Source organism: Rhamphochromis sp. 'chilingali' (genome assembly GCF_963969265.1).
Source record: "Rhamphochromis sp. 'chilingali' genome assembly, chromosome: 5".
Lineage (NCBI taxonomy): Eukaryota > Metazoa > Chordata > Actinopteri > Cichliformes > Cichlidae > Rhamphochromis > Rhamphochromis sp. 'chilingali'.
Genome location: NC_137932.1, coordinates 28,597,227 through 28,624,876, shown reverse-complemented (window position 1 = coordinate 28,624,876; position 27,650 = coordinate 28,597,227). Strand labels below are relative to the sequence as shown.

Below are 27,650 nucleotides of genomic sequence, written 5' to 3'. Positions count from 1 at the left end.
GTCCAAATTCGTAGACTCCTCCGAATGCAGCCGACAAATGCATCCTCCTTTCCCCAAATTTGAAGGATGGGTCGTGTGTGTCCTTCGTGGCCCACCATATCCCAGAATTCATAGCGCGGCCCAGCCAAACTCCAGTTTGCGGCAATGGTGGCCACTACTAAGTTGTAAAATTAGTCTTATTAATCTTTCTGGGTCACAAAATAAACTTTTAAGATATTTTCAGGCGAACACTATACCTGTGTTTTTAAAGGCATGTTTGTGGTTTTAGTATCAGGGTTACAGTTAGGTTATGGCTAGGTTTAGACATTCACTTTTCATGGTTAGAGTAAGCGGCTATAGGGAAAGCATTATGTCAATTAGATGTCCTCACTAGGATATGAAAATGACTTTGTGTGTGTGTGTGTGTGTGTGCGTGTGTGTGTGTGTGTCTCTGTTTATGTGTCTGTGAATTTCTGCCTGTGTCTGTGTGTGGGACAAACATAACGCCTCCTCAGACGCATTTAGTGCCGATGCTTCAGGAAATCATTCCTGCTCTTCTTTATGTGGCAGGTGAGCACACCATTCACAAAATACACCATGACCTGGTTTCCGATGTTCCATTTAGCTCTTCCTTTGTAATACCTCTCCCATCACACTGTTTTTCTGCTTTCCAGCTCCACTCGGTTACTGATATCTCAGATCTCATCTGTAAGTCAAAACGTTCTACTTGTCACCTAGATCCCATTCCTACAGTTTTGGTTAAGGCATGTCTACCTTCTTTGCTTCCCCTAATATCTGCCATAATCTATTCTTCACTTACCACTGGAACTGTTCCTGCTTCCCTCAAAATTGCTGCCATCACCCCAATATTGAAAAAAAAATTGGTCTAGATCCCAGTAATTTTGAGAATTTTCGGCCTATTTCCAATCTACCGTTCCTTTCAAAAATTCTTGAAAAAATAGTTCCCACACAACTCCACTCACATTTAACTAATAATAATCTGTATGAACAGTTTCAGTCTGGTTTTTGCTCCTCCCATAGCACTGAAACAACACTTAAAATAACCAATGATCTTCTTATAGCAGCTGACTCCGGTTTACTTTCCATCCTTATTCTCCTCGATCTGAGCGCTGCTTTCGACACTATTTCTCACTCCATTCTTCTCAGTAGGCTAGCCTCCATCAGTCTCTCCCATACTCCACTAGCCTGGTTTAAATCGTACCTGACTGATCGCACTCAGTTTATTCAACTGCTTTACTTCTCAGCCATTTCCTCCGACCACTGGTGTGCCCCAGGGATCTATCCTGGGGCCCCTTCTTTTCATTATCTACTTTCTACCGCTCTGACACATTTTTTGTAAATACAATATTCAGTTTCACTGTTATGCCGATGACACCCAGCTTTATCTGTCCACTAAACCTGATTCTGCTCTTCCCCCATCCTCCCTCACCATTTGTTTAGCCGGACTAAATTCATGGTTCTCTTCTAATTTTCTCAAACTCGATAATAATAAATCCGAGCTTCTCTTGGTAGGCACTAAATCAACATTATCCAGAACCAACAGTTTCTCTGTTACTATCAATAACTCGCCGGTCTTTGTTTCTTCCTCTGTGAAAAGCTTGGGTGTCATCCTCGACAGTACTCTATCTTTCAATTCACACATTAATAATGTTAGTCGATCTGCATATTTTCGATTGCGCAACATTAATCGTCTCCGTCCTTTTCTCACCCCACATGCCACTGCCATTCTTGTCCATAGCCTTGTTACTTCTCGGATTGATTATTGTATTTCACTTCTTTTTGGTCTTACTCAAAAATCCATCCACAAGCTCCAACGCGTCCAGAATTCTGCTGCCCGTATTATCACCCTTTCAGCTGCTCTACTCCTCGACTCTGGAATTCACTATCTCCTGATTTAAGAACTATCTCTTCCTTCTCTCTCTTTAAGTCCCAACTCAAAACTCACTTGTTCAAAATAGCTTATCCCACATAACCTCTCCACTCTGCTATTTTAAATTTGTTTTATGTCTTATGCTTTTATGATTGTGTAAACTGTTTGCTTTTATGTTTCTTTTATTATTCTACTTTGTACAGTGTCCTTGAGTGTTCTGAAAGGCACTTTCAAATAAAATGTATTATTGTTATTATTATTATTACCTGTTGGACATTAGAGTCCACTCACAGATTTCTGTCTTCTCCTCTGCAGGCTTCCAGAAACCAGACAATCAGAAGAAAGCAGAGCCCTGCTGCACAGCTCTCGAGAATTTGTAACGATATATGGTGTGTTCAAATTAAGGGGCAGCATGCTTCGAATGCCCAGCACGGTGGCACGGTGGTTAGCACGGTGGTTAGCACTGTTGCCGCACAGCAAGAAGGTCCTGAGTTCAATTCCACCATCAGGCCGGGGTCTTTCTGTGTGGAGTTTGCGTGTTTGCGTGGGTTCTCTCTCTGCATTTGCTTCGAATGCCGCATTTGTAGGCAATTACGTCACAGTGACGTGACGAAGGCTGTCCAAATTCGAAGACTCTTCCAAATGCGGCAACAAATGCATCCTCCTTTTCCCCAGATTTGAAGGATGGGTTGGGTATCCTTCGTGGCACACCCTATCCCAGAAATCATAGTGCAGCCTAACCAATTCCAGTTTCTAACAATGGCAGCAGCTACTTAGTTTTAATATTACTCTTTCTGGGTCACAAAATAAATTTTTAAGATATTTTCAGGTGAGAATGTACCTGTGTAAACTTCAAATACATGTTCAATTTATCAAGACATCACATATTTGCAAAAGTGCTCCGATGTTTTCGGAGACGTCTGTTACCCACCAACTCAATAGCTGACTGGGAGGTTAAGGCTCACTAGAGCCGGAGAGAGCACCGGACTCCCGGCAAATCGTTTTCAGACCCCCGCGGTCTTCAAATAGTCAAATAGATAAATTAGAATGTTATTGGGGGGTTTTTTCAGTGTTTTATTTGTTCTTGAGTAAATTGGTTTGGCTGAGATTAAAGTTATAGTTTACACACAGCTGAATAAATATCAAACAGAAGTGTGAGATGAGCTTTCGAAGGACCCACCCTACATGGACTGGTTAGGTTGGGTCCTTCGAAACATGCTGCCCCTGAATTTGGACATAGCCACTGTGTTTGCTGCTCTGTCCTTCATCATGGGCTCCAGCAGCACCTTTCACAACAAAATACTTGTTTGCATTAGGATGAAATAGAAGGCTAGCATACAGGAAACACTGCTCACATCCTGAACTACTAACATCATGTTGTTATACCTACAGTCCCATCTGATTCATCTTGTTGTCAATCCATTTGACTTTGACCTTGGAGAAGAACGGAGGACTGTAATTGGTGGAGACGTCACCGTGGCGATTCTCCTCCACACTGCGTCTGATAGAGCGAGTGTCAGCAGCTGAGAGCCCAATTTTAAGAGACAGGAGAGCCGAGACATGCGCGCCGCTAAGAAAGAGACACAGACACACAGGGTTACAGCAGTCAGCTGTGAGAGGCATTGTTAGGGTTAGAGTCATGCCAGACACGATAACAGGTGATAACTAATGATAACGAACATGATAACTAGAACAATAATGAATGATAATCAACAATAATGAAAAAAAATGAATGATAACAAATAATAACGAACAACAATGAAAGAAAATAAATGATACCGAACAATACCAAATGATGACGAATGATAATGAAAGAAAGAAAATGAACAATAATGAACAATAACAAAGATAGCGAATGATAATGAATGATAATGAAAGCAATAACCAGAATGATAACAATGATAACAAACATAAGAAACACTAACGAAAGATAACGAACACATAACTAGAACGATAACAAACGCAATAACTAGAACTATAACAAACAATGACAAACGATAACGAAAGAAAATGAATGATAACGAACGATAATAAAGACAACAAACACAATAATTCGAAGGATAAAGAATGATAACAAAGATAACGAACACTAACGAGACATAACGAACACAACAACTAGAACGATAACGAACTATAACAAACACACAAGTAGAACAGTAACAAATGATAATGAAACACGATAACTAGAATAATAACAAACAATAACGGACGAACGCGTTTTTGTTTGTTATTGCGATAACTAGAAGTGAGAAAGTAAAATTTATTTATACGGCACTTTTCATAGATAAAAATCACAGTGCTTCACAATAAAACCACAAATATAAATAAAATAATATAAAACAAGGGAAAAAAGTAATTAATAGCTTGTTTGTAGAAAAATGTCTTCAGCTACATTTTAAAAGAATGATAATGAAAGAAAATGATTGATAACGAACAATAACAAAGATAACAAAGATAACAAAGATAACGAACATGACAATTAGAACGATAACAAACTATAACAAGCGATAACGATTGATAATGAACGATAACAAAGATAACGAACATGATAACTAGAACAACAACAATTGATAAGGGAAGATAACGAACGCTAGAATGACAACAAACAATAACAAACTATAATAAACGAGGTAACTAAAAGTATGTAAGTAAAATTTATTTATATATAGCAACTTTCATAGATAAAAAGCACAGTGCTTCACAATAAAATCACAAATAAAAATAAAATAATAAAAATACAAAAATAATACAAAACAATGGAAAAAAGTAATTAATAGCTTGTTTGTAGAAAAATGTCTTCAGCTGCTTTTTAAAAGAGTCAACGGAGTCTATGTAGCATAATGACAACGGAAGAGAATTCCACAGCCCTGGTGTCTGTGTCCGATCCCCACGTGTTTTCAATCTAGTACATGGGAGCAATAGTATCTTCTGACCAGAAGATCTAAGTGCTCAGGAACAAGCACGAGGTTTCAACAGGTCAGAGATATACTGGGGAGCTTCACCGTTTTGAGCTCTAAAATTTTAAAATGAAACCTAAAATTTACTGTCAACCAATCTGTGGAACGCCAGGACTGCCATAATGAATTAATTAAATACACCATTAAATAATTAATTAAATGTGTCAATAATTAATAAAAATTGGAATTAATTAATTAAATAAATAGTTATGACACATGTAATTAATTAATTATTGACACATTTAATTAATTATTTATGTATTTCACATTTTAATTAATTATTGACACATTTAATTAATTAATTATTGACACATTTAATTAATTATTTATGTATTTCACATTTTAATTAATTATTGACACATTTAATTAATTATTTAATGATATATTTATTTATTTCATTTTGGCAGTCCTGGCGCCTGGCTCTCATCACGAAATAATTTTATCTGTCAGCCTCACCCATCAAACTCAGGGGGCGGGGTCAACGCTGATCGAGTCAAAACCATTGCTTTGGCCTGGTGGCCATTGTTTCTAGCACACAACAACCGGCATTTGGAAGCTAACAGAACTGAACTTTGAAAAACCCTGTTTGTGTGTTACCAAATACCGTTTTAATATTTTTTTAGCCGAGAATGTAGTGGTTTAATCTTCATGTGTCTGGTCGGTTTGTCAAGATACAGCCTCTTTGCAAAAGTGCTTCGATGATTTCGGAGATGTCTGCCCAGTCTCACAGCAAAGCGTGGGATAGACCCGCTCGCCTCGCAAGCAATCCCACCGACAAAGCGCAGGCCCCGGTACACAGCTGTAGTAACCCCCGCTGACTTCTTTTACTGAGGTTATATTTATCGGTGTTTTATTTCCTGATGTTCTTATGTGTCCTACGTGTTTCAGTCGCCAATTCTGAATTATAACTAACATTAAAAACATGTTTAAGGAGGAGAGAGAGCAAATAAATCTGTTTAACATCTGATCTTTGGGTTTTTGTTCAGTAATCAGCGTGACCTGTGTATAAACGCATAAAAGAGATAACGTTGGTGTTTCCGTCATGTAGTAACTGCTGGCTTTAACTGTACAAAGGTTGTTCGACACTATGAAACACATACAGACTTCATGATGTTCGGCTAATATTTTTATTGTGAATATTAATCATGCTGACCTCGCTCTGTACACCACGCAGCGAGGTCAGCATATCCACGATATCCTCAGCTCCATGAGTTAACACAAAGTTTCCCAGCTGACTATTTAACTTCCAACTATTCCAGAGACGTGAAAATATACAGCATAAAGAAAAGTGTAAGATACTCAGCAGAAGATTAGAATAACAGTTATACATTTAATAAATCACCAAATGAATCCAAGAAGCGAGCAAACCTGTTCCGACAATTTGAGTTTGTATTCCCTCAGCTGCAGACTCGCTGCTGTTTAAATGTTTGAAAAGGAAGATTAGATATAAACAACGTCAAACATAGACTCAGTCTGCCTTCACATTTGATATGAGGCCAGCACGTATAGTGGCTGTGTCCTGTTTTAAGATCATACATGTAAAATTGTTGTCTGACCTCCGTCGATCCAGCCGCTCAGAGTCCGTGGTTACCATGGTTACTGCATAAGCAGCTATAATGTTAACAGCTGGCACTGAGGAAACCTACCGGCAGCATGGGTGTTTATGTTTTTTATTGCAAAAGAACTGTCTGAATGGTTAACTGAAGTTAACTTGGATAAATTATAGTTAAGGAGAATCACAGATAACGCCTACGTGAGCTGTGCGACTGTTCACCACTACACTGAAATCAGCAGGCTATTACTGAAATACACGTGCTATATCATAGACTATGATATAAATAGGGAGGTCCTATTAACATGTTTAGTTTTAAAGGACACCTTCCTGCCTTTAGTCTCCTTCATGAGCAGTATTAGTTTTCTTCTAACATCCAGAAGTCTGCACAATGTGTTTCATAGTTTGTAACAAGCCTTTGACAGGTAAACATAACATGACCAAAAAAGCAAAAAAAAAAAAAAAAAAAAGAGAGAGAGAGAGAGAGTGTTGACATAAGAAGAGAAAATGCTCTCAATTATGGAGACAGGCAAATGGTTCATTTATGTTTGATGTGTGTTTATTCCTCCCTAAATATCGTCGGTGAAGTTTGCCATGCACGTCAGATTTTCCTGCGCATTTTTATACCTCTGCCAACAGAGAGAGAAAAAAAATCACATTCTAACAGACAGCTGGTGCTTAGAATACAGTTGAATAACTATTAAAAAACAGATGATATTTAGATGATAGTTCAGTCTAATACATGTGCCAGTGAACCATTAAATGTCTGTGAAACTATGCAGTTATGAAACGTAACTTTAACCTCAGCCAAACCGATTTGCTCAGTTGTAAATAAAACAACGAAGTAAACGTGACCCGACAGACAGAACCTGAGTGAATGAAGTCCAGCATTTAACCACTGAGAGCTAAAACTCAGCTGAGGTTTCAAAGCTGTGTGCCGGTGATTGGACATCAGCCGCTGATGAAGCTGGTTCGCCTATAAAGTGCTCTGTAAGGAAACAAGCTCCAGCAGCTCTGCGCTCAGGGAAAACACTATATTTACTTATCTTGTGCAGAAAAATGCGCTGACATTGCTTTATATCGAGCACCGGCTGCCCAGTTAAACTGTGACTATTACCAGGTAACGTAGGCGTGTTTCTTGAATTAGCAGCAGGTGTTAAACAGCTGACAGATGAGGAGGAGGATGCATGCAGGTAAACTGAGGGTCTGTTGAGCTGATCGCTGGTTTCGTGAGAAAAATGTCAGCTCGTTCTTTATGTTACAGAAGCACAGAGACACAAGACCAGGCGGAAAGAGACGATCGTTCGGTGAAAATGAGAATCTGCGAATGCAACATGTGGAACACGGAGAGTGGAATATGTAAACAAACCGGTTAACGTAACCCCCTCGGTGCACTCTGCATGCTAATTGTTAGCAGAGCTAGTGAAATCTCTGAAAACATCTGAGCACTTTTGCAAACATGTTCTATGTTGACAACCTGACCAGACATACGGCGCGACATTCGCGGCTAAATCACTGTTAAAAGTGTAGCTGGTGACAGAAAAACTACACCACCACCATTGCTGCCTGTGATTTGATCTGCATTCTGGGATACCTGGCTGCCCCAAGTCTACACAAGCAATCGATTATCTAGGATCGACCTGTTTTGACTTACTTTGGACGCCAACCAGTCAAATGTTAGAGAAGCTGCATGGGCAGCGTTAACCCCGCCCCCTGAGTTCAATGGGTGAGGCTGACAGATAAAATTATTTCATGATGAGAGCCAGGCGCCAGGACTGCCAAAATGAAATAAATAAATATATCATTAAATAATTAATTAAATGTGTCAATAATTAATTAAAATGTGAAATACATAAATAATTAATTAAATATGTCAATAATTAATTAATTACATGTGTCAATAATTAATTAAAATGTGAAATACATAAATAATTAATTAAATGTGTCAATAATTAATTAATTACATGTGTCAAAACTATTTATTTAATCAATTAATTCCAATTTTAATTAATTATTGACACATTTAATTAATTATTTAATGGTGTATTTAATTAATTCATTATGGCAGTCCTGGCTTTCCATACCAATCAAGGTTATTATCGTTAATGAAAACTAACGAAATAACGAAAAGTAGAAGTGAAAAAACATTTTCGTTAACGGAAATAAAAATAAAAACAAAAAAAGGAAAACTAACTAAAACTGTAATGAGTGTTCACAAAACTAACTAAAATTAACTGAATTTATAGCAAAAATGTGTTTAGTTTTTGTTGATGTATGTGTGTCATACAATAGTCAAGGGTGAAAATGAAGTTTAGTTTCCAGATTTTTTTTCTTGCCGTCTCATTATGCCAGCAGGTGGCAAGTACGTTAGTCGAGTCGTCTGTGTTGCTGCTCCGTCCACGCAAAGACTCATGTCAGGAAAAGTCGGGAGAAAGCGCCAGAGTCCAATTTGGGATTACTTTGAATATGACTGTGTTTGATGGGTGTAGTGGAAAGAGACAAATTATGAGGGACATTTCTAAAGGGAAAAAAATCCCTTTAGAAGGGAAAAAAATCCCACAAACCTTAAAGTGCACTTGAAAAGCTCACACAAGAAGGCTAACCTAGCTTACCTTGAGAAGGTAAGGGAGCACACTCAACCCTCATCCCCAGAAAACAGAAGCTAACCCCAGGCAAGGCAGCGTGATGCATCCCGAGACAACAGGACTGGGATATCTACGTAACTGTGCGAGTCAATTGTCTTCAAAAAGTTTATCAATTCACTTGAACCAAAATTACGAACACCCAGTGCAGCAAGAGTTAGTAGTCTCATTGGGGCCAATATATAAAATTTAAAGTTGTCTGGTATCAATGGTTGTTCATCTGCCTTTATTTATTTATGTATTTATTTATTTATTTAAAGAACCCATAGGTGGAAATGTGAGTTGTCTGTCTCTGCGTGTTAGCCCTGCGACAGACAGGCGACCTGTCAAGGGTGCAGGGTATGGTAGCTGGAATAGCAACATACCCAAGGATAAGCAGAAGAGAATGACTGATATGATGAAACTGGGATTTTGTTACACTTAATTATTGCAAACACAACTAAAACTATAACTGAAACTAATCAAAACTAAACTGAAACTAAGGATTTTCAAAAAAATAAAAACTAAACTAGCAAACAATTGGTAAAAACTAATAAAACTGATATAAAATTGAAAATCTGAAGTCAAAACTAAATAAAAATAAAAACTAATGAAAATTGCAAAACTATTAAAACCCTGCAACCAATGAAGAGAATCCAAAACTGGAATATGTGACCTCTTGTTAGTGCCAGTTAAAAGTCTTGCCGCAGCACTCTGTACAGTCTGAAGTCAAGCAAAAGCTGATTTGTTGATACAAGTAAAAAGACCATTACAATAATCCAAATGAGAAAAAATAAACGCTTGAATAATCATCTCAAGTTCTGCCTTTGACACCAGTAGTCTGAGTTTAGAAATGTTTCTGCCATATTTGACCCATGCCAGGGTCAAACATAGCAGAGAACCTTCCAGCAGCATCTTGGTTTATAATCCATCTTCGGATCATTAGTTGAGGAGGTGAAGGATCCAAGTAAAATGGCAAATTAAAAAATATGTAGCTATGGTCACTCACATGCACATCCTCCACACATACATCATGTATATTTAAACCCAGAGAGAAAACAAGATCCAGTATGTGGCCCTTTCTATGTGTGGGACCAGAAACATGCTGCCTAAAGTTAAAAGACACTGTGACAGCAATGAGCTCAGCAGCAGCGTTACAGAATGCTTCATCAATATGAAGGTTTTAATCTCCTGCTATTACAACCTTCTCCAATTTAATGATGGATGTCAGAAGGTCGTTAAATTCAGTTAGAAAGACCCCAGCAGGTCCAGAAGGTCGATAGATTAAAATAAAATAAAAGTTTTTCAGAGAACAAACCTTCATCATCTGTGACTCAAATGAAGAAAAGGAGTCCAAGGTCATCAGCCTGCACATGAATCTGTCCTGGTAAACAGCAGCAAGGCCTCCACCACATCCCAAAAGACGCGGAGTTCCGATGACGGAGCAGCCAGCCGGGCAGATTTTATTCAAGTGGACGTAAACCTTATTTTGCTGCCATGTCTCAGTCAGATACATAAAATCTAGAGACTCTAAAAAAAGAGACTGTTTAGAATAAATTATTTGTTAGTTATGGAACAAACGTTAAGCAGGGCGAACTGAGTTGATGACTGTTGATCTGCGAAATCAACAGCTGACTGCAGCGGCACTTGAATTAAAAACCTATGCACACCTGTGTGCCTGCCGGGCGGTACTGCGACTCCAGAGCTGGGGGAAACAGTGATCGATGAACGGACATAGCTGTCACCAGCAAAAAGGAAAACGGATGACAGACACAGGGTGAGCATACTGCTTTTGAGCCATGGGGCCCAGGTCCCAGGCAGCAGGGTAACATCCCAACCAAATGTCAGGAGAGGAACTGGTTTCAGGCACCCTGGAGTCTCCCCACAGACAAGAAGCTAGCCTCCGGCTTCACCTGGATGCTGGGCCTCATTCCCCCTTTCTGTCTCTTAGGGGTGGGAGTCCTGTGGGTTGTGCACAGTAGCGCGCACTCAGGTAAGGAACACACCAGAGGATGAGGAAAAGTTTTTTCTGTAGCTGTCACAGTAGCGCTCCATTTAATTTTTAATGTTTAACAGTGTATCCCGATCACAAATTAAAGCAGCAGAAGCAAAGTCAGAACACAAAAGAGCAAAAATAACATTACAAATGACGATTGACGACAATGAAAAACTACATCGTTGCATCCAGCAAACTGCAGCAGTGGCAAAGCCAAACACAGGCGCCATCTTGCCACTCAATGACACATTAAGAACACTTCAGCAGACACCTTATAATTGTTAATGTGTTGAAGGTTCAGCACATTAATAATGAATTAGAACCGCCATGTTGGTTTGTGTTACAGGAAGTCATCGTATTTGGACAAGAGGGTGGAGGGTTAACCTGGTGGAGCATTAGCTAATGCTAGGTAGCTTGTTTACATCACAGACACAAATACCTACTAATCAGTAGCATCCAAATAAAACGCAAAATCTGGACCTCAGCCTTCCTGGACAGTCTGTTAGCACAATAACCTCACAGCAGCCGTATATTGGTCACATGATGTTATTAAAAATGACAAAAAGTCATGGTCCTGGGTCGGTGACCCAGCGCTTTTAGTTTATTATCATTTTCTAGTTTATTATGATGATGATTATTATTGTTTGAGTTCTATGTGTTATATTCGGTTTGCCTCTGAGTCTGCGTCTGTGTCTCTGTCTGTCTATGGTGTCACCCCGTCTGTTTGTGAATCTGTGTGTTTAGTTCTGTGTCTTGTTTGGTTCCCCGTGTCTGAGTTTCCTGTTTTATTGTGAAGGTCTCTGTCTGATGTGAGTGTGTTCAGTTTACGTTTCCCCTGTCCCGTCAGCTCTGATTTCTCCCAGCTGTGTTGCCCTCCTGTCTCTCATCCCCTGATTACCGGTGTGTGTATTTAAGCCCTGTGTGTTCTCCTGCCTGTTGCTGGTTCCTCGGTGTCCCGCTCTTTGTCTGCCTCTCAGCCCTTTGTCGTATGCTCCCAGGTCTGTTATTTTAGTTCTCCCAGTTTAGGTGTCTTCAGTTATTTTGTCATGCCCCACTGCTCGTTTGTACGGTAGCTGGGAAGTGCAAAGCGCAACAAATTAAAAAAACGGCAACAAATTAAAAATCCACAACAAATTAAAAAAACGGCAACAAATTAAAAAACGGCAACAAATTAAAAATCGGCAACAAATGAAAAAACCACAACAAATTAAAAATCCACAACAAATTAAAAAAATGGCAACAAATTAAAAAGCCACAACAAATTAAAAATCCACAACAAATTAAAAAACCGCAACAAATTAAAAATCCGTAACAAATTAAAAAACCGCAACACATTAAAAAAAACACATCAAATTAAAAATCCAAAACAAATTAAAAAACCGCAACAAATTAAAAAAACACAACAAATTAAAAATCCACAACAAATTAAAAATCCACAACAAATTAAAAAACCGCAACAAATTAAAAAGCCACAACAAATTAAAAAACCGCAACAAATTAAAAATCCGTAACAAATTAAAAAACCGCAACATATTAAAAAAAACACAACAAATTAAAAATTCACAACAAATTAAAAAACCACAACAAATTAAAAAACCACAACAAATTAAAAATCCACAACAAATTAAAAAAATGGCAACAAATTAAAAAGCCACAACAAATTAAAAATCCACAACAAATTAAAAAACCGCAACAAATTAAAAATCCGTAACAAATTAAAAAACCGCAACATATTAAAAAAAAACACATCAAATTAAAAATCCAAAACAAATTAAAAAACCGCAACAAATTAAAAAAACACAACAAATTAAAAATCCACAACAAATTAAAAATCCACAACAAATTAAAAAACTGCAACAAATTAAAAAGCCACAACAAATTAAAAAACCGCAACAAATTAAAAATCCGTAACAAATTAAAAAACCGCAACATATTAAAAAAAACACAACAAATTAAAAATTCACAACAAATTAAAAAACCACAACAAATTAAAAAACCGCAACAAATTAAAAATCCACAACAAATTAAAAAACCGCAACAAATTAAAAATCCGTAACAAATTAAAAAACCGCAACATATTAAAAAAACACAACAAATTAAAAATCCACAACAAATTAAAAAACCGCAACAAATTAAAAATCCGCAACAAATTAAAAAACACAACAAATTAAAAATCCACAACAAATTAAAAAACCGCAACAAATTAAAAATCCGCAACAAATTAAAAATCCTTGACGGAAAGGGATTGTCTGAAATACCGGAAGTGACACAACGATTAGCCTAATAGGGCTTTTGGAGAGTGATGTCATGAGAGGGGGCGTGGCCAGGATTTTTGGTTGAGGCGCCATGTTTCTGGGCCGAACAAAGTGCCAGCGAAAGAGGAGCGAAAGTACACGGATAACACCAGCTATGGTTCGTACTTGCTGTGCGGTCGGTTGTAAAGTTAGATCACACGACCGGCAAGGGAATAAGGTTGAAAATGGTTTATATTTTCATTCTTTCCCCACCTGGAAGCATAGCTGGACTGGCCATTGGGCATACCGGGCATTTGCCTGGCAGACGCTGCCAAATGTGTAAAAATAACTGAATTGTTTGGCGGTAGCTATGGCATAGCTTCCACAGATTTAGCAACATCAGCAAGTGGTGCAGGCCAGCAGGTGGATAGGTACAGGGGCAAGGGTACCTAGACCCGGTTCGTAGAGTACGCTTGGGGAGTGTGATTGTGTGTACAGCGTCTCTTTATGTCTGTCTCCACGTTGGTTGAGTGTGGAGTAAGTGCATATGAGAGCATGAGGGTGGGAATGGATGTTTGTGTCTGTGTGTGCCTGTATGTCTGTGTCTATATGTCAGGTTGGGTATCAGACGCCACCTCTCTGGGGACATCTCAGGCCCTCCAAGGTTTGGAGGCCTATCTCCACCCACCACCACTTCCCCTGCCAGTGGCGGACTCCCTCAGGTGTCGGTGCGTTGGTGGTTCTTTGTGTCTGGGGGTGGGCGTCCGGGTACACACCGGCTCACTCCTTGGCGGCCGCTTATCGGGGCCTGGAGCCTGGGGCTCGCTTGGGCCACTTCGGAGGTGGGGTGCCCCCGGCCTCTCGGCCTGGGGCTCGGTCACTCAGGCACAGCTGGCTGCCGGCGGAGCTCACGGGCGCGTCACTGCAACTCCCCCTGGCTTCTGCTCCGCGGCTGCTGAGTGAGCCCTCATCTGGGACTCTCCTCAGCTCTTACTGGGACAGTGGCGCGGCTGCCCCTCTGTTGGTCTTCCTTGGTCTCTTGTGTTCTGGGGGCCTCTGGATGTCTGGAGTTTTGATCTCCTCCATACCTGCTTCATACCCTGGAGGACGCGGCTGTGGCTCCCCACACTCCCTAGCAGATCGTTACATGGAGAAACCTTTGGAATGCAAGCATGCTGATCCACACAGGTATGCACACAGGTGTACACACGGGTATTCACAGACGCGGACTACAGCTTTCTTGGCTGCTGCCTCAAAGCACATTGTACGCTGTCTATCTTGCGTGCTGCACAATATCGTTTATTATTTAGTATCTACTGATATCTACTGCTTGCTAGTTTATTGTGATGGTGCCGTTTTTTTTTATTATGTTGCTCTTTGTTGTTTGCTTTCTCTTCTGTTTTTTTTCTCCATACAGGTGACCCAGGTGTTTTTTTTTTCTTTCTTCCCCCCCTTCTCACCGTCTCTTCTCCCCTTTGGTTTTCTTTCTCTCCCTCTCTTTCTTTCATTCTTTCTCCCTGTCCTATCCCCCAGTCATGTCTGTCCCGTTTGTAGCAACTGAAAATAAAATAAATTCATAATTATAATAAAGGTCAATCAAATGGACCAATATGGCAAAGCCATGATGATCCACTTGGTAAAATAAATCCGCTTGGCATCTTTCTTGGCCTTAAGACAACAATTCTGATGGCTATAGATCCAAACGGGACACAAAAAAAAAAAAAAAAAAAGGGAAAGGGAAAGGGGAGGCAAGAGGAGGAGAGACCCGAGGCGGCCGCCGGTCACAGTGGCAGAGGAACTGAACTTCAGGTAAGAAGTTATGACCTGCTGTCTATCTGTGTCAGATATAAACCAAGTTTAGTTGTAGTTTGTTTTCGTTGTGCTGACTTTTTACAGTCGCTTAGAATAACTGGTACTGCGTACTAGCTAGCATGACGGAGTTTGTATACTGCTGGGCGGGTGCTATGAAGTTACTGATTATAAATTTTATTTTATGCTTAAGGTTAGTTTCTCAAACTCCTCAAAATCTTAACCAATTGTGCCAATCCTTACATGTTGCACCAGGCTGATTTATCATCAAAAGTGGAGAAGTCTGTGACAGAGGAGACAGAAGAGCTACAGAGAGAGATGGAGCAAGAGAGAGAAAGAAAAGAGCAGGAGAGAGAGATGGAGATGGAGAGATGACTTTATGTCATCCATGAGGGATGCATTTGACATATGTTTCACATATTATAGCCCAACAAGTTACTTATAGCAATTTAAATATGAGCAATCAGGTTTTGGCAAATACCGGAAATCACTTTTTGGCACAACACCAGCTATTGCAGTTAATAATACAACAGCTTCTTGCCATTTTTTGTGTTTCTTTTTATCGCTGTGTAACTGAGTTCAATTGAAAGCCTGCATGCGCTAGTACCTCTTGCCACAAGTTCCCAGAATCCTTTGCGGTTTTACCCCTGAATGACGTCACATCTTTGGAGTAGCTCTAGTCAAAATGCCCAAGCCGATTTTTTGTCCCAGTCCAGCCCTGCCTGGACTGGGAAAGAATGAAAATATAAACCATTTTCAACCTTATTCCCTTGCCGGTCGTGTGATCTAACTTTACAACCGACCGCACAGCAAGTACGAACCATAGCTGGTGTTATCCGTGTACTTTCGCTCCTCTTTCGCTAGCGCTTTGTTCGGCCCAGAAACATGGCACCTCAACCCAAAATCCTGGCCACGCCACCTCTCGTGACATCACTCTCCAAAAGCCCTATTAGGCTAATCGTTGTGTCACTTCCGGTATTTCAGACAATCCCTTTCCGTCAAGGATTTTTAATTTGTTGCCGTTTTTTAATTTGTTGTGGTTTTTTAATTTGTTGCGGATTTTTAATTTGTTGCGGTTTTTTAATTTGTTGTGGATTTTTAATTTGTTGTGGATTTTTAATTTGTTGCGGTTTTTTAATTTGTTGTGGTTTTTTAATTTGTTGTGGTTTTTTAATTTGTTGCGGTTTTTTAATTTGTCTCGCTTTGCACTTCCCAGCCACCGTACGTTTGCCACTACAACACCTTGTAATTAAACTTCACTAGCATTTTCATCCACTGCTTGCATCTTGGGTCCTCCTTCCTCCACACCACACGGCTCGCCTCCTCAGCCGTGACACAAAAGGCTCCAACAGCACAAACATGATCCAGAGGTCCAGTTCAGGTGAAGCTAGCAGAAAACTAGCAGCTACAGCCACCTCTGTCGCCATCCACCTGTTAGTCACGCGCCACGCCCCTAATAATGCAAACTTTAAGCCTAAATACAGTTCAGAGGAATAAAGCAGAGGAAGCCTAGTCAGACAGTCAGTATTTTTCCACTCATGTTACACACCTGTGATACATGAACCCCACCTAGTTGCACCCACCATCTGACATGAGAACATCTTTCCTGTCTGCTGTTTTCAGTCACTGAGGTTTTATTTTCACAGTGTTGTAGAAATGAAAGAGAACAGAAAGTGATCACAATGGTTGACAGATAAAGTCCTGATACAGAGACGAATGTTTCATCTGATGTTTACTAAATAGCTCTGAAATATTCCTGATGTAAAACAGACAAAAGAGATTTCATGCACACAAATTGCTGCTGCTCTGCCCTTATGTGGGGATCACAAAGGACGGGGAGGGAGTCGGTGTGATGGATCAGGGGAAACTCGGCCAGCGTGATGTGTGCAGACTCAGAGGAAGGTCTGCAGGCTGAGGCCTTACATAAGCTGTGAGCATGAAGGGGACCCAGCAGGACCTCCCACCGGATCAAAGATTAAAGCAGGGAAACTGAACCCCGCATTGAAAGCTCTATTGATGGTTCTAATCCTCATCTCATGCTCCCTGCTCCTCGTTATTTCATTAAACGTGTCGGCGGACTTCGTTTTTATAATCTCTGTGTTTGGACAAATGAGTGAAGAAAGCTTTGGCTGCTCGCTCAGTTGTTTTCTTCCACTCAGCTTCATTCATCAGGAAAGAACATGAAACAACATGACCCGAATGTTAACCAGGTGACATCACCAGCAGCCGCCTGATTAGATGAGTGACAGTCTGAATGAGTAGGGACTCAGACACAACACAATGAACCAGTCAAACATCACGTTCAGCTCAACATCTCTGAGTACTATCATCACTAGAACAAATCAGCGTTTGTCATCATTTCACCGTTTGCTAACAGGAAGAATCTGCCTGTTAACGATGTCAAAGTACTTTCAAATTACAAAGTACTTTAAAGTATTTTCTGACATAGTTTGAGATACTTTAAAGTAGTCTGAAGTAGTAACCAGACCGAAAAGCAGTGTGCATTTCGGTGCTTTTTTTCCCCTGAGATGTCATACACCTTGGATTCTAGCCAATCATTTTACCTTTGCAAGGATAGTAGGCGGGCCCAGGTACTTACATTCTTTTAGAGCTACAGATTAAAAATGCCCAAGGCAAAGCGGTCAAAAGTCTGGCTGTACTTCACAGCAAAAGATGCAAACTCAGCAGCCTGCAACAAGTGCTTTAAGGTGATACTGTGCAAAGGAGGTAACACCTTGAATCTGACGACCAATCTGGTGACACATAGCGGTTTTTTTAAAAGCCGAGAAATGCACCGAGTTAGCAACATCCCCCAAGAACCCGAAGAGGAGAGTCCTGGCCCCTAGCCCTGCCAGTGTAGCAGAAATGATGACGGATGATGATGGCAGCAGCAGCCGTTCTTCTCTGCGTGAGTAGCTTAATGTTGTTTGTGTGTAATTTACGTTGAGTACGCTAACCACGTTATTAAATTAATGCATGTAAGGTGAACTAGCAAACACCGTCGTAGCTACATGCAGCCATCTTCTTGTTTGATGTCAGATGCTCCCTTCACCCTGGCCAAAAAGGCTAAAATGACCAAAGAAAGTGGGAAAACAGCTAAACATGAGAGGTTTTTGGACAGAGTTTGTGTTTTTTCCATTGTTTAAGCACTTCTTCCAGCCAAGAGTGATACCATATATGCCCTATAGCTGCAGAAAAGGCTAACATTGTTATTTCTTTACAAAAAAACAGCTAAACATGAGAGGTTTTTGGACAAAGTTTGTGTTCTCCATTCTTTAAGCACCGGTTTGAGCACCGGCATCGTTTCAGAAGTACCAGTTTGGAACCGGTATCGGATAAAACCTAAACGATACCCATCCCTAGACTGAAGTGCTTTGTGACATACTTTAATGTGTATTTTGATTAATTGTGTTGTACCTGAGGTCGGGGAAGTTCCGGGCCAGAGTGACGAGTTCCAGCTGAATGCTGGCAGGATCCTGCAGACGGAGGATCTCTGCAAGTTTGCATACTATCTCGCAGAGCCACGAGGCCTTGCTGCAGCCCTGAGGTAAAACAATGCACTGTCAGTTCTCTCAGTACTGCAAGAAAAAACTGCCTTGACTCTAAATGTCACAGTATGCACGTCATCTCTCATTGTCCTTACTCAACAATCCAGTGGCTTCCTTTTTGTTTGTCCTTGTTACACCAATGTATCCTCCTACTTTATCTGTTTTGCACATAAATGAATTATTCTGATCCAGTGATGTTCACAGTAGACCTGTCCAACAAACGATGTGGCCTATATAGATAATTGGGAAACGTTTTGGGGACAGCATGTCACGGAAAAGAGGATCCAGGCGCGGTTCTATTCAACAGCAAAACAGTGCATTTATTTACAGTGAGAAAAACAGGTAAGTCCAGCAATACAATACAAAAGTGCAATCTCCAAACAGGGCTCGTCCTTTGCTCCCCATGTGCTCCGTGCAGAGGCTCCGTGAGTGTGTGTGCTCCCCAACTCGATTCTCCACCCAACTCTCCTGGAGGAAGAAGGAAATCCACAAAATCCACAATTAGCAAACTCGCTAGCCGAATAACAAAAGCACACTTCTCGCAAATACTCTACTAGTTTGGAGTAATAATCCCACATCGACTGTTGCCACTAGCCCAGGTTAAATACCTCCGACTGGCAAAGAAGGATGATTGCCAACAGCTGGCCAGGTAATCAGATGCAGGTGGGCCTGTGACAGCGAGAAGGGACTTTCAATGATGAAAGTCACCAGGTCACGCCTTCCCTACAGCGCGCACTTCCGTAAACACAGCTTCGAGGACAGGGGAGAGAGAGGGAGAAGTGAACACACACACACATACATAGACAAGCAGGGTCATCCGGGGAGGACTGTCTGACCGTGACAGTTCCCCCCCTCTAACGGGAGCCTCCGGGAGACCTGCTGTACTTGTCTGGATGCCTGCAGCTGAATTCTTTCATCATGCGATTATCGAGAATTGCGGACCGCGGCACCCAAGAACGTTCTTCCGGACCATACCCTTCCCAATCCACCAAAAACTGAAAGCCCCTACTGCGACGCCTGGCATCCATTATGCGAGTAATGGAGCATGGCGGGGTGCTGTCGATAACCCGGAGGGCAGGCACAAACGGCTAGTCCGTACGGGCCTAATCTGAGAAACATGGAAGACGTTATGTACTTTCATAGCGGGCGGCAGGGCCAGCTGGACCGTCACCCGGTTCAGGAACTCCTGGATAGAGAAGGGGCCCAGAGACCGAGGGGCCAGTTTCTTGGACCCAGTCCAAAGGGGAATGTGTCTGCTGGAGAGCCACACTTGCTGGCCGACCTGGTAGTCTGGGTCAGGGTTGCGACGGCGATCCGCCAGTGCCTTGTTACGCTCGGCCGTTCTCAGGAGCGCTGCTCGGGTGGCCCGCCAGACCCGACGACAGCATCTCAGGTGGTGCTTTACAGAGGGAACTGCCAACTCTCCCTCAGAGCTAGAGAGGAGGGGAGGTTGGTACCCCAGCGATGCCTCGAAGGGCAAGAGTCCGGTTGCCGATGAGGTGCTTGCGTTGTGGGCGTACTCCACCCAGGCCAATTGGTTGCTCCAGGTCGACTGGTTAGATGAAGCAACGCAGCGCAGCGTGGTCTCCATTTCTTGGTTTGCCCTTTCAGTGTGACCATTAGTTTGGGGATGGAACCCGGAGGACAAGCTGACCTGAGCTCCCAACTCCAAACAGAACTCTTTTCAGACCTGCGAGGTAAAATGAGGGCCTTGGTCAGAAACTATGTCCTGGGGTATGCCGTGGAACCGGAACACGTATTGCATTAGTAACTGGGCCATCTCCAGGGCAGAAGGGAGCTTGGGCAGAGCAATGAAGTGGGTGGCCTTGGAAAAACGGTCAATAATGGACCAAGTGCGTTTAGGAGTGGGCAACAGTCACAGGAGGCCAGAGGCAGGTGAGTTGGAGGTCGCACACTGGGCAAACCGAAACATAGTTCTGGACATCAAGAATGAGAGAGGGCCACCAACAACGCATCAGGCTTAGTGTTCCTTGAGCCGGGCCTCTAGGTAATGGAGAAGTGAAAATGTGTGAAAAACAAGACCCACCTGGCTTGTTGGGCATTGAGGCGCTTGGCTGCCTGGAGGTATGCCAGATTTTTATGGTTTGTCCACACCACGAAAGGCTGCTCACTGCCCTCCAACCAATGCTGCCATTCCTTGAGAGCCAACTTGATGGCGAGCTACTCCTGATCACCCACATCATAATTCCTCTCAACCTGAGACAGCCTACGGGAGAAAAAAAGCACAGAAATGTAGCTTGCCTTCAATCAGTTGGGAGAGAACCGCCCCCACGCCCGAGTCGGACGTGTCCACCTCCATGATAAAGGGGCCAGCTGAGGTACACCTGGACAAGGACCAGAGCTGAAGAGAACAGGTGCTTGAGCCGATTGAACGCTTGCTGGGCTGTGGGAGACCACTGGAAAGACAACTTAGGAGAAGTGAGGTTGGTTAGAGGAAGGGCTACCTTGCTGAAATCCCAGATGAAGCGGGGGTAGAAATTGGCGAAGCCTAAGAATCTCTGCAGCTCCCTGCAGGTTTTGGGAATTGGCCATTCCACTACGGCTTTGACCTTGGCCGCATCTGCTCGCAAACGCCCCTGTTTGCGAGCAGACAATGAATACCAGAAAAAAAAAAACGTTTGAACATGGAACTCAGACTTTTCTGCCTTAACAAAGAGGCGATTCTCCAACAGGCGATGTAGGACCAGATGTACATGGTTGATGTGCACTCTCCGGGTCCTGAAAAAGATCAGAAAGTCATCCAGATACATGAAAACAAAATGGTTAATAAAGTCTCTGAGCACATCATTGATCAAGGCCTGGAAGACAACAGGGGCATTAGTAAGACCGAAAGCAAAATTGAATTGAATCAGGACTTTGAGAACTGTAATCGAATGGATTATAGAAATCAGTGATGATACCCAGCCCTAGTGAGTAGGCCCAACAGAAGTGGATGTAGCTGTGGGTAATGAGAAAAGATGAAAAGAACTATTGATAACTTTTTTGTTAAGTTAAGGCCTGATCCATCTGAAATTCATAGGCAGTGCTCTGACACGGAGCCATTAATCTTTGAACACTGAAAAAGCACGGTGTATCCAGAAAACACATTATATGCTGCAATAAATGCACTGCCCAAGTGTTCCCTCTCCCCACTGCCTTTCAGCAGCAGGCAGCAGCAAACAGGTCATCAGAGGAGGCCGAGATGATGATTAAGTTTAACATTTTCTACAATATTGCCAAAGAGTGCCAAACCACTTTAAGCACAAGATTGTTAGTTAATCATTTACAAATGAATATTGTCTGTATGGACAGCAATCCCCCCCCCCCCCCCCCCCCCCCCCCAAAAAAAAAGTGCACATGTAAAACTGCGGTGTTAAGCGATGTGGTGCAACCATGGCAAAAAGTTAGTCTAGAGCCCTGTGAACATGACCGGCCCCTGTAACAGTTCGAATGCTGAGGCAAGCAGAAGGAGAGGATATTTATTTTTAACTGTAATCTTGTTCAACCCTCGAGAGTGAGAAAAACAGGTAAGTCCAACAATACAATAAAAAAAGTGCAATCTCCAAACAGGGCTCGTCCTTTGCTCCCCGTGTGCTCCATGCAGAGGCTCCGTGAGTGCGTGTGCTCCCCAACTTGCTTCTCCACCCAACTCTCCTGGAGGAAGAAGGAAATCCACAAAATCCACAATTAGCAAACTCGCTAGCCGAATAACAAAAGCACACTTCTCGCAAAGATTCTACCAGTTTGGAGTAATAATCCCACGTGACTGTCGCCGCAAGCCCAGGTTAAATACCTCCGAATGGCAAAGAAGGATGATTGCCAACAGCTGGCCAGGTAATCAGACGCTGGTGGGCCTGCGACAGCGAGAAGGGACCTTTGATGACGAAAGTCGCCAGGTCACGCCTTCCCTACAGCGCGCACATCCGTAAACACAGCTTTGAGGACCGGGGAGAGAGAGGGAGAAGCGAACACACACACTCACACACACATACATAGACAAGCAGGGTCGTCCGGGGAGGACCGTCCGACCGTGACACAGCATGCATCACACTTTTGGTGGAGCAGATTTCATTTCTAGAAATCTGGCCAAATTTATTAACCCCACTGTTATCATCTTCTGTACCAGCACAGAATACCTACCTGAACGCTACTCCAACAGAGGTTGATTATCTTGTTAATAATTTTACTTCTTGGCCTAAAAAGCATCTGGACTTTAAGTTTCTTAAAGACATTTCATCCAAGAAGCTTCTTCAGTTCTAAGAGCAAACGGTGGAGTCCCAGATTTTTAAGCCCCATCGAGTGTCCCAAAAAGGGTCATGGACCCCCTATTGATCCTCTGCCTAATCACACGAGCCAAGGCGTGAAAACAGGTTTGGGTGACAATCAGCCAAGGTTTCAGGTGAACCCTTTATGAGACCTTGCCCCACCCTATCATGTGACTTACTGAGGTCAAATGGCCCAGGATGTGAGTGGGCGTGGTCTCAAGAAGAAAGATGGTTTGACAGAGGAGTGAAAGAAGCCATCTATGTCCAGAGTGAATGACCATCTTTGAATAGAGGCCGGGGCTTATGACACCAACTGTATGGCATCTATAATCCAGTTTTGAGATCCTTCCCAGATGCCTTAACGCATTAACAGTATTGCAGTACTAGCACAGTATTACTGAAGAGTGAACTAACTGAGACAGCCTGGTGGTGAGCACACCTATGTGAGGGTGCACCTGTCTCACCTCCTCAGAGAAGAAACTGTTGATCTTTTTGGCGTCTTCAATCATCCGCTGAGCTCCGGCAGTCTGCTGCTCCTTGCTCTTCATCTTGGTCTTCATCATCCTCTTCACATACTTAAGGACCACATCCTGATGCAGGTCACAAAGGAGCAACTGCAGACACACAGTGGGGTCAAACAGACAGACAGACAGGTGTGCAGACAGATACAGAGGTATGAAGGCATTTCACCTCTCTGCAGACTGGTTTCAGGTCAGTCAGGTCAACCAGTTGTTGGCTCAGAGAGTCCAGGAGCAAGTCGACGAGAGGAAGTGAGCCATTCAGCCATCGCGGCATCCACAGCTGACTCCAACACACCTTCTGTCATTTCCAGAAATAAATGCCCTAAACATGAAACTGTCAGATCTTCAAACCATGAGATGTGAGCAGTGCTCTTAGCGACATAAAGACGTTTATCAGAACAAGCTTCAGGTGAATAATGCAACGTTTCACGATAACACTTTGAAAACCTCTGTGACAGGATTTCCAGGAGGATTTGATTTAAGGACTTCTGTTAATGTGCAGGTTTCTGAATATTACTACTGCAGTACAGTATTCATACCTTCAGTCTAATGTGAAGAGAACAGGTGAGATATCTGTACCCACAATCCCTCAGGGCAGACAGCGCATTCAGACAGCCATGCTTCTGCTCCTGAGACAGATTTCCTGTTTCAGCTGTGATGTAATCCCTAAAGACGAGCAGAGAGAACCAGTCAGCAGCAGAGCTCATGATCACACAGCTCGCCAAAACAGCAACAATAAAATGATTCACTCTTAAAAATAGACCAACAAAGATAAACAGTAGGAAGAAGTCAGGCTGTAACATCATGATAAAATTTTTATTTTTGTTTCCTCTGCGAGTCCTCTACCATTTAAATGTGAGGCAAACTCCTGTGGACAGATATGAAATATAATTCTTTATTTTCTGTATCTGAAATAAAAGCAATGGATGACTAAATATAAGCAAGTCTCTGCTGTAAGAAGACAAAATGGTTAACTCTCTCTATCAGTGCTATCAGTCAGATCTGCAGGTCATGTGATCCAGGTCATGTCATTTTTTTTTGCCGCCTGTCCTGTATGTCCCTCATGCACACATATGCAAATACTCAGCACTCACCCAATGTGGAGACAGACAAAAATAGACATTGTACACACAATCACACTCTCCAAACATACTCTATACCCCAGGTCCAGGTACCCTCGCCACTAGAGGGGGAAACTGCACCTAGACCCCGGAGGTGTTACCCTTTTCCCTTGGGTTGGAGACAAGCAGACCGCTCCCAACTCCACAGTAGCAGGGAGGCCCCACAACCCAGACCTCCTCCTCCCAGCCCACCTGCCCTGAGAACGGGGGTGTACGAAGCACGCAAACCTCCCTTTTATTTTCACGGTGTTGTAGAAATGAAAGAAAACAGAAGGTGATCACAGTGGATGACAGATAAAGTCCTGATATAGAGACGAATGTTTCATCAGATTTTTATTAAATGACTCTGAAATATTCCTGATGTCCTCCAAGGAAGACGTCCCTAGGGAATCCCCCGACGCCCCAAGCCTGTCCCTACCCCCACATCAATCACAACAGCGAAGTTGGGACCAAACTATGACCCCCCAATACGTTGTGACATATTCTAAGTTGCCCAACAAGCACACTAATGGGGAAGTTGGAATGTATTGTATTGTATTGTATTGTATTGTATCTTTATTTGTTTCAGACATATAAAACAAAAAACAATATATACACACATGTAGTGTGTATATATATATATTTCCTTTTACAGATACGAATATATATGTAGATATACACACACACACGTATGTGTTCAGATAAACAAAAAATATATAATGAAATAAAACAAAATCGTCTGACATAATGTAACAATGTTTGGTCTGAAAAGGAGTAGGAAGAAGTATGAACATACTTATTAATTCCTACCCCTGCTCAACATCTTATTGATCCCACATAATTCACCTAATTCCCATCATCACATACTCCACACGATACACGAGGAGAACCTATATAAACTTGGCTACCGTGATTGATATAATTTGGATATAATTTGATATTTTTATACATACAATGGGTGATCATCTTTATCGGTATCATATTCTTCCAAAATCAGTTTTCGAAGTATTTTCATGAACTTACTAATTCCTGAGCATTGCTGTAGATCTATAGTAAAACTATTCCACAGTTTTACCCCATAAATAGTGACACAAAAGGTTTTAACCTTTGACCGTGCTTTAAGAATCCTTAGATTCAATTTCCCCCTCAATTCATAGTCCCCTTCTCTGTCATAGAACATCCTCTGTATATTTCCTGGTAACATATTGTATCTGGCCTTGTACATAATTTTTGCAGTTTTATATTTTATAAGATCCATAAACTTCAGTATTTTTAATTTCAAAAACATGATGTTAGTATGGTCTCTAAATCCTGCTTTATTAATCATCCTGATTGCTTTTTTTTAAATTTTACATATTGGTTGAAGTGCAGTTTTATATGTGTTTCCCCAAATTTCCACACAGTATTCCAAATATGGCAATATAAGTGAACAATAAAGTACCCGGAGTGATTTGGAAGGCAAAAAATATTTAACTTTACTTAGTACGGAGATGCTTCTTGACAGTTTGGCTTGTATATGCTTTATGTGAGGTTTCCAGCAGATTTTGTTATCTATTATCTAGGGATGGGTACCGGTGTCCGGTGCCATTGTGGAACCGGTTCTGACATAAACGGTAGTAACCAGACCGAAAAGCAGCGCACAATTCGGTGCTTCATTTCGGTGCTTTTTTCCCCTGAGAAATCTAGCCAATCACTTCCTTTCCCAGGATAGTAGGCGGGCCCAGGTATGTACGGTTTTTTCTTTAGAGCGCAGCTAAAATGCCGAAGGCGAAGCGCTCGAGAGTGTGGCTGTACTTCACAGCAAAAGATATAAACTCAGCAGCCTGCAACAAGTGCTTAAAGGTAATAATGTGCAAAGGAGGTAACACCTCAAATCTAATGAAACACATGGCGTCGCATAGCGTTTTTTTAAAAGCCGAGAAATGCACCGCATTTGATAACTTGCAGCAAGACAGCACACCTAGCACATCTGCTGCGGTGCCTGTTCTTGGAGTTAGCAACATCCAAGAACCCGAAGAGGAGAGTCCGGCCCCTAGCCCTGCCGCCAGTGTAGCGGAAATGATAACTGATGATGATGATGGCAGCAGCACCCGTTCTTCTCTGGGTGAGTATCTTAATGTTGTTCGTGTGTAATTTAAGTTGAGTAGGCTAACCATGTTATTAAATTAATGCATGTAAGGTGAACTAGCAAACACCGTCGTAGTTACATGCGGCTTTCTTCTTGTTTGATGGCAGATACTCCCTTCATCCTGGCCAAAAAGGCTAAAATGACGAAAGAAAAAGTGGACGAAATTCACAGGGCAGTGACAAAATTTATAGTCAAAGATCTCCATCCATTTTCAACGGTGGAGTCACCATCATTCAGGTGAAAAATGTTGTATTACTCTGACATAAAAAATAGACTGCATAATACTGTAAAGGTTAATATGTTCATAGCTGCTTAGCTTTGTAAGTCTTCTCTAAATATTATAAGTAAACTATATTTGAATAAAAGGTGAGTTATATGTTTTTTTTTCTTTTTTGTTTTGTTTTTTTTTCTTCAATTCAGGGAGATGTCCTCTGCCCTTAATCCGAGGTATCAGCCCCCATCCAGGGATGATCTATCCAACACACTTATACCTGCTTGGTATTGTGTGGAGAAAAGCAACCTCATCCAGAATTTGGCACAGGTTAACAAGGTCGCTATCACCTGTGATGGATGGACCAGTATTGCTCAGGACCATTTCCTCACAGTGACTGTTCACTACATCTACAAAGGCAAAATGAAGCAGAATGTGCTCAGCACTGAAGCAGTTTATGAGTCACAAACAGGTCCAGTTGTCGCTAAAGAAATATCAAGCGTTGTGGAGCAATTTCACTTGGGAGGGAAAATAATTGCTGCCACTGTAGATAATGCCTGCAACATGGATGTTGCTTTGAAAAAATTGGACTTTTTAAAAGTGGGATGCTTTGCTCATACCCTCAACCTGGCCGCACAAAAGGTGTATGACATTCCTGCAGTTTCCAGCTGGTGTGCCAAAATCCGTTCAGTTGTGGTGTGGCTCAAACGTTCATCCTTGAGCAAAACTGTGCTCAGAGAAAAGCAGCGAATCCTGAGTAAGTAGCACATGCAGTTACATATCAAGAAGTATTGTTATTCATATTACCTTTTTTATAGTAATTTAAAAAAATGTTTGT

At 41.8% G+C, this 27,650-nt stretch overlaps 1 protein-coding gene across 1 annotated transcript in view; it reads right to left on the bottom strand.

Moving 5' to 3' along the window:
- Positions 1 to 3,256: 3,256 nt before the first annotated feature.
- LOC308397717 (tumor necrosis factor alpha-induced protein 2-like) overlaps positions 3,257 to 27,650 on the bottom strand; it is a gene marked incomplete at both ends in the record, with an annotated part of 61,665 nt that continues 37,271 nt past the window's right edge. The window contains 5 exons of the mRNA XM_080883795.1: positions 3,257 to 3,440; positions 18,457 to 18,581; positions 23,317 to 23,466; positions 23,543 to 23,671; positions 23,913 to 24,039. Coding sequence (XP_080739921.1) covers positions 3,257 to 3,440; positions 18,457 to 18,581; positions 23,317 to 23,466; positions 23,543 to 23,671; positions 23,913 to 24,039 — 715 coding nt within the window. The remainder of the gene's footprint in view (positions 3,441 to 18,456; positions 18,582 to 23,316; positions 23,467 to 23,542; positions 23,672 to 23,912; positions 24,040 to 27,650) is intronic.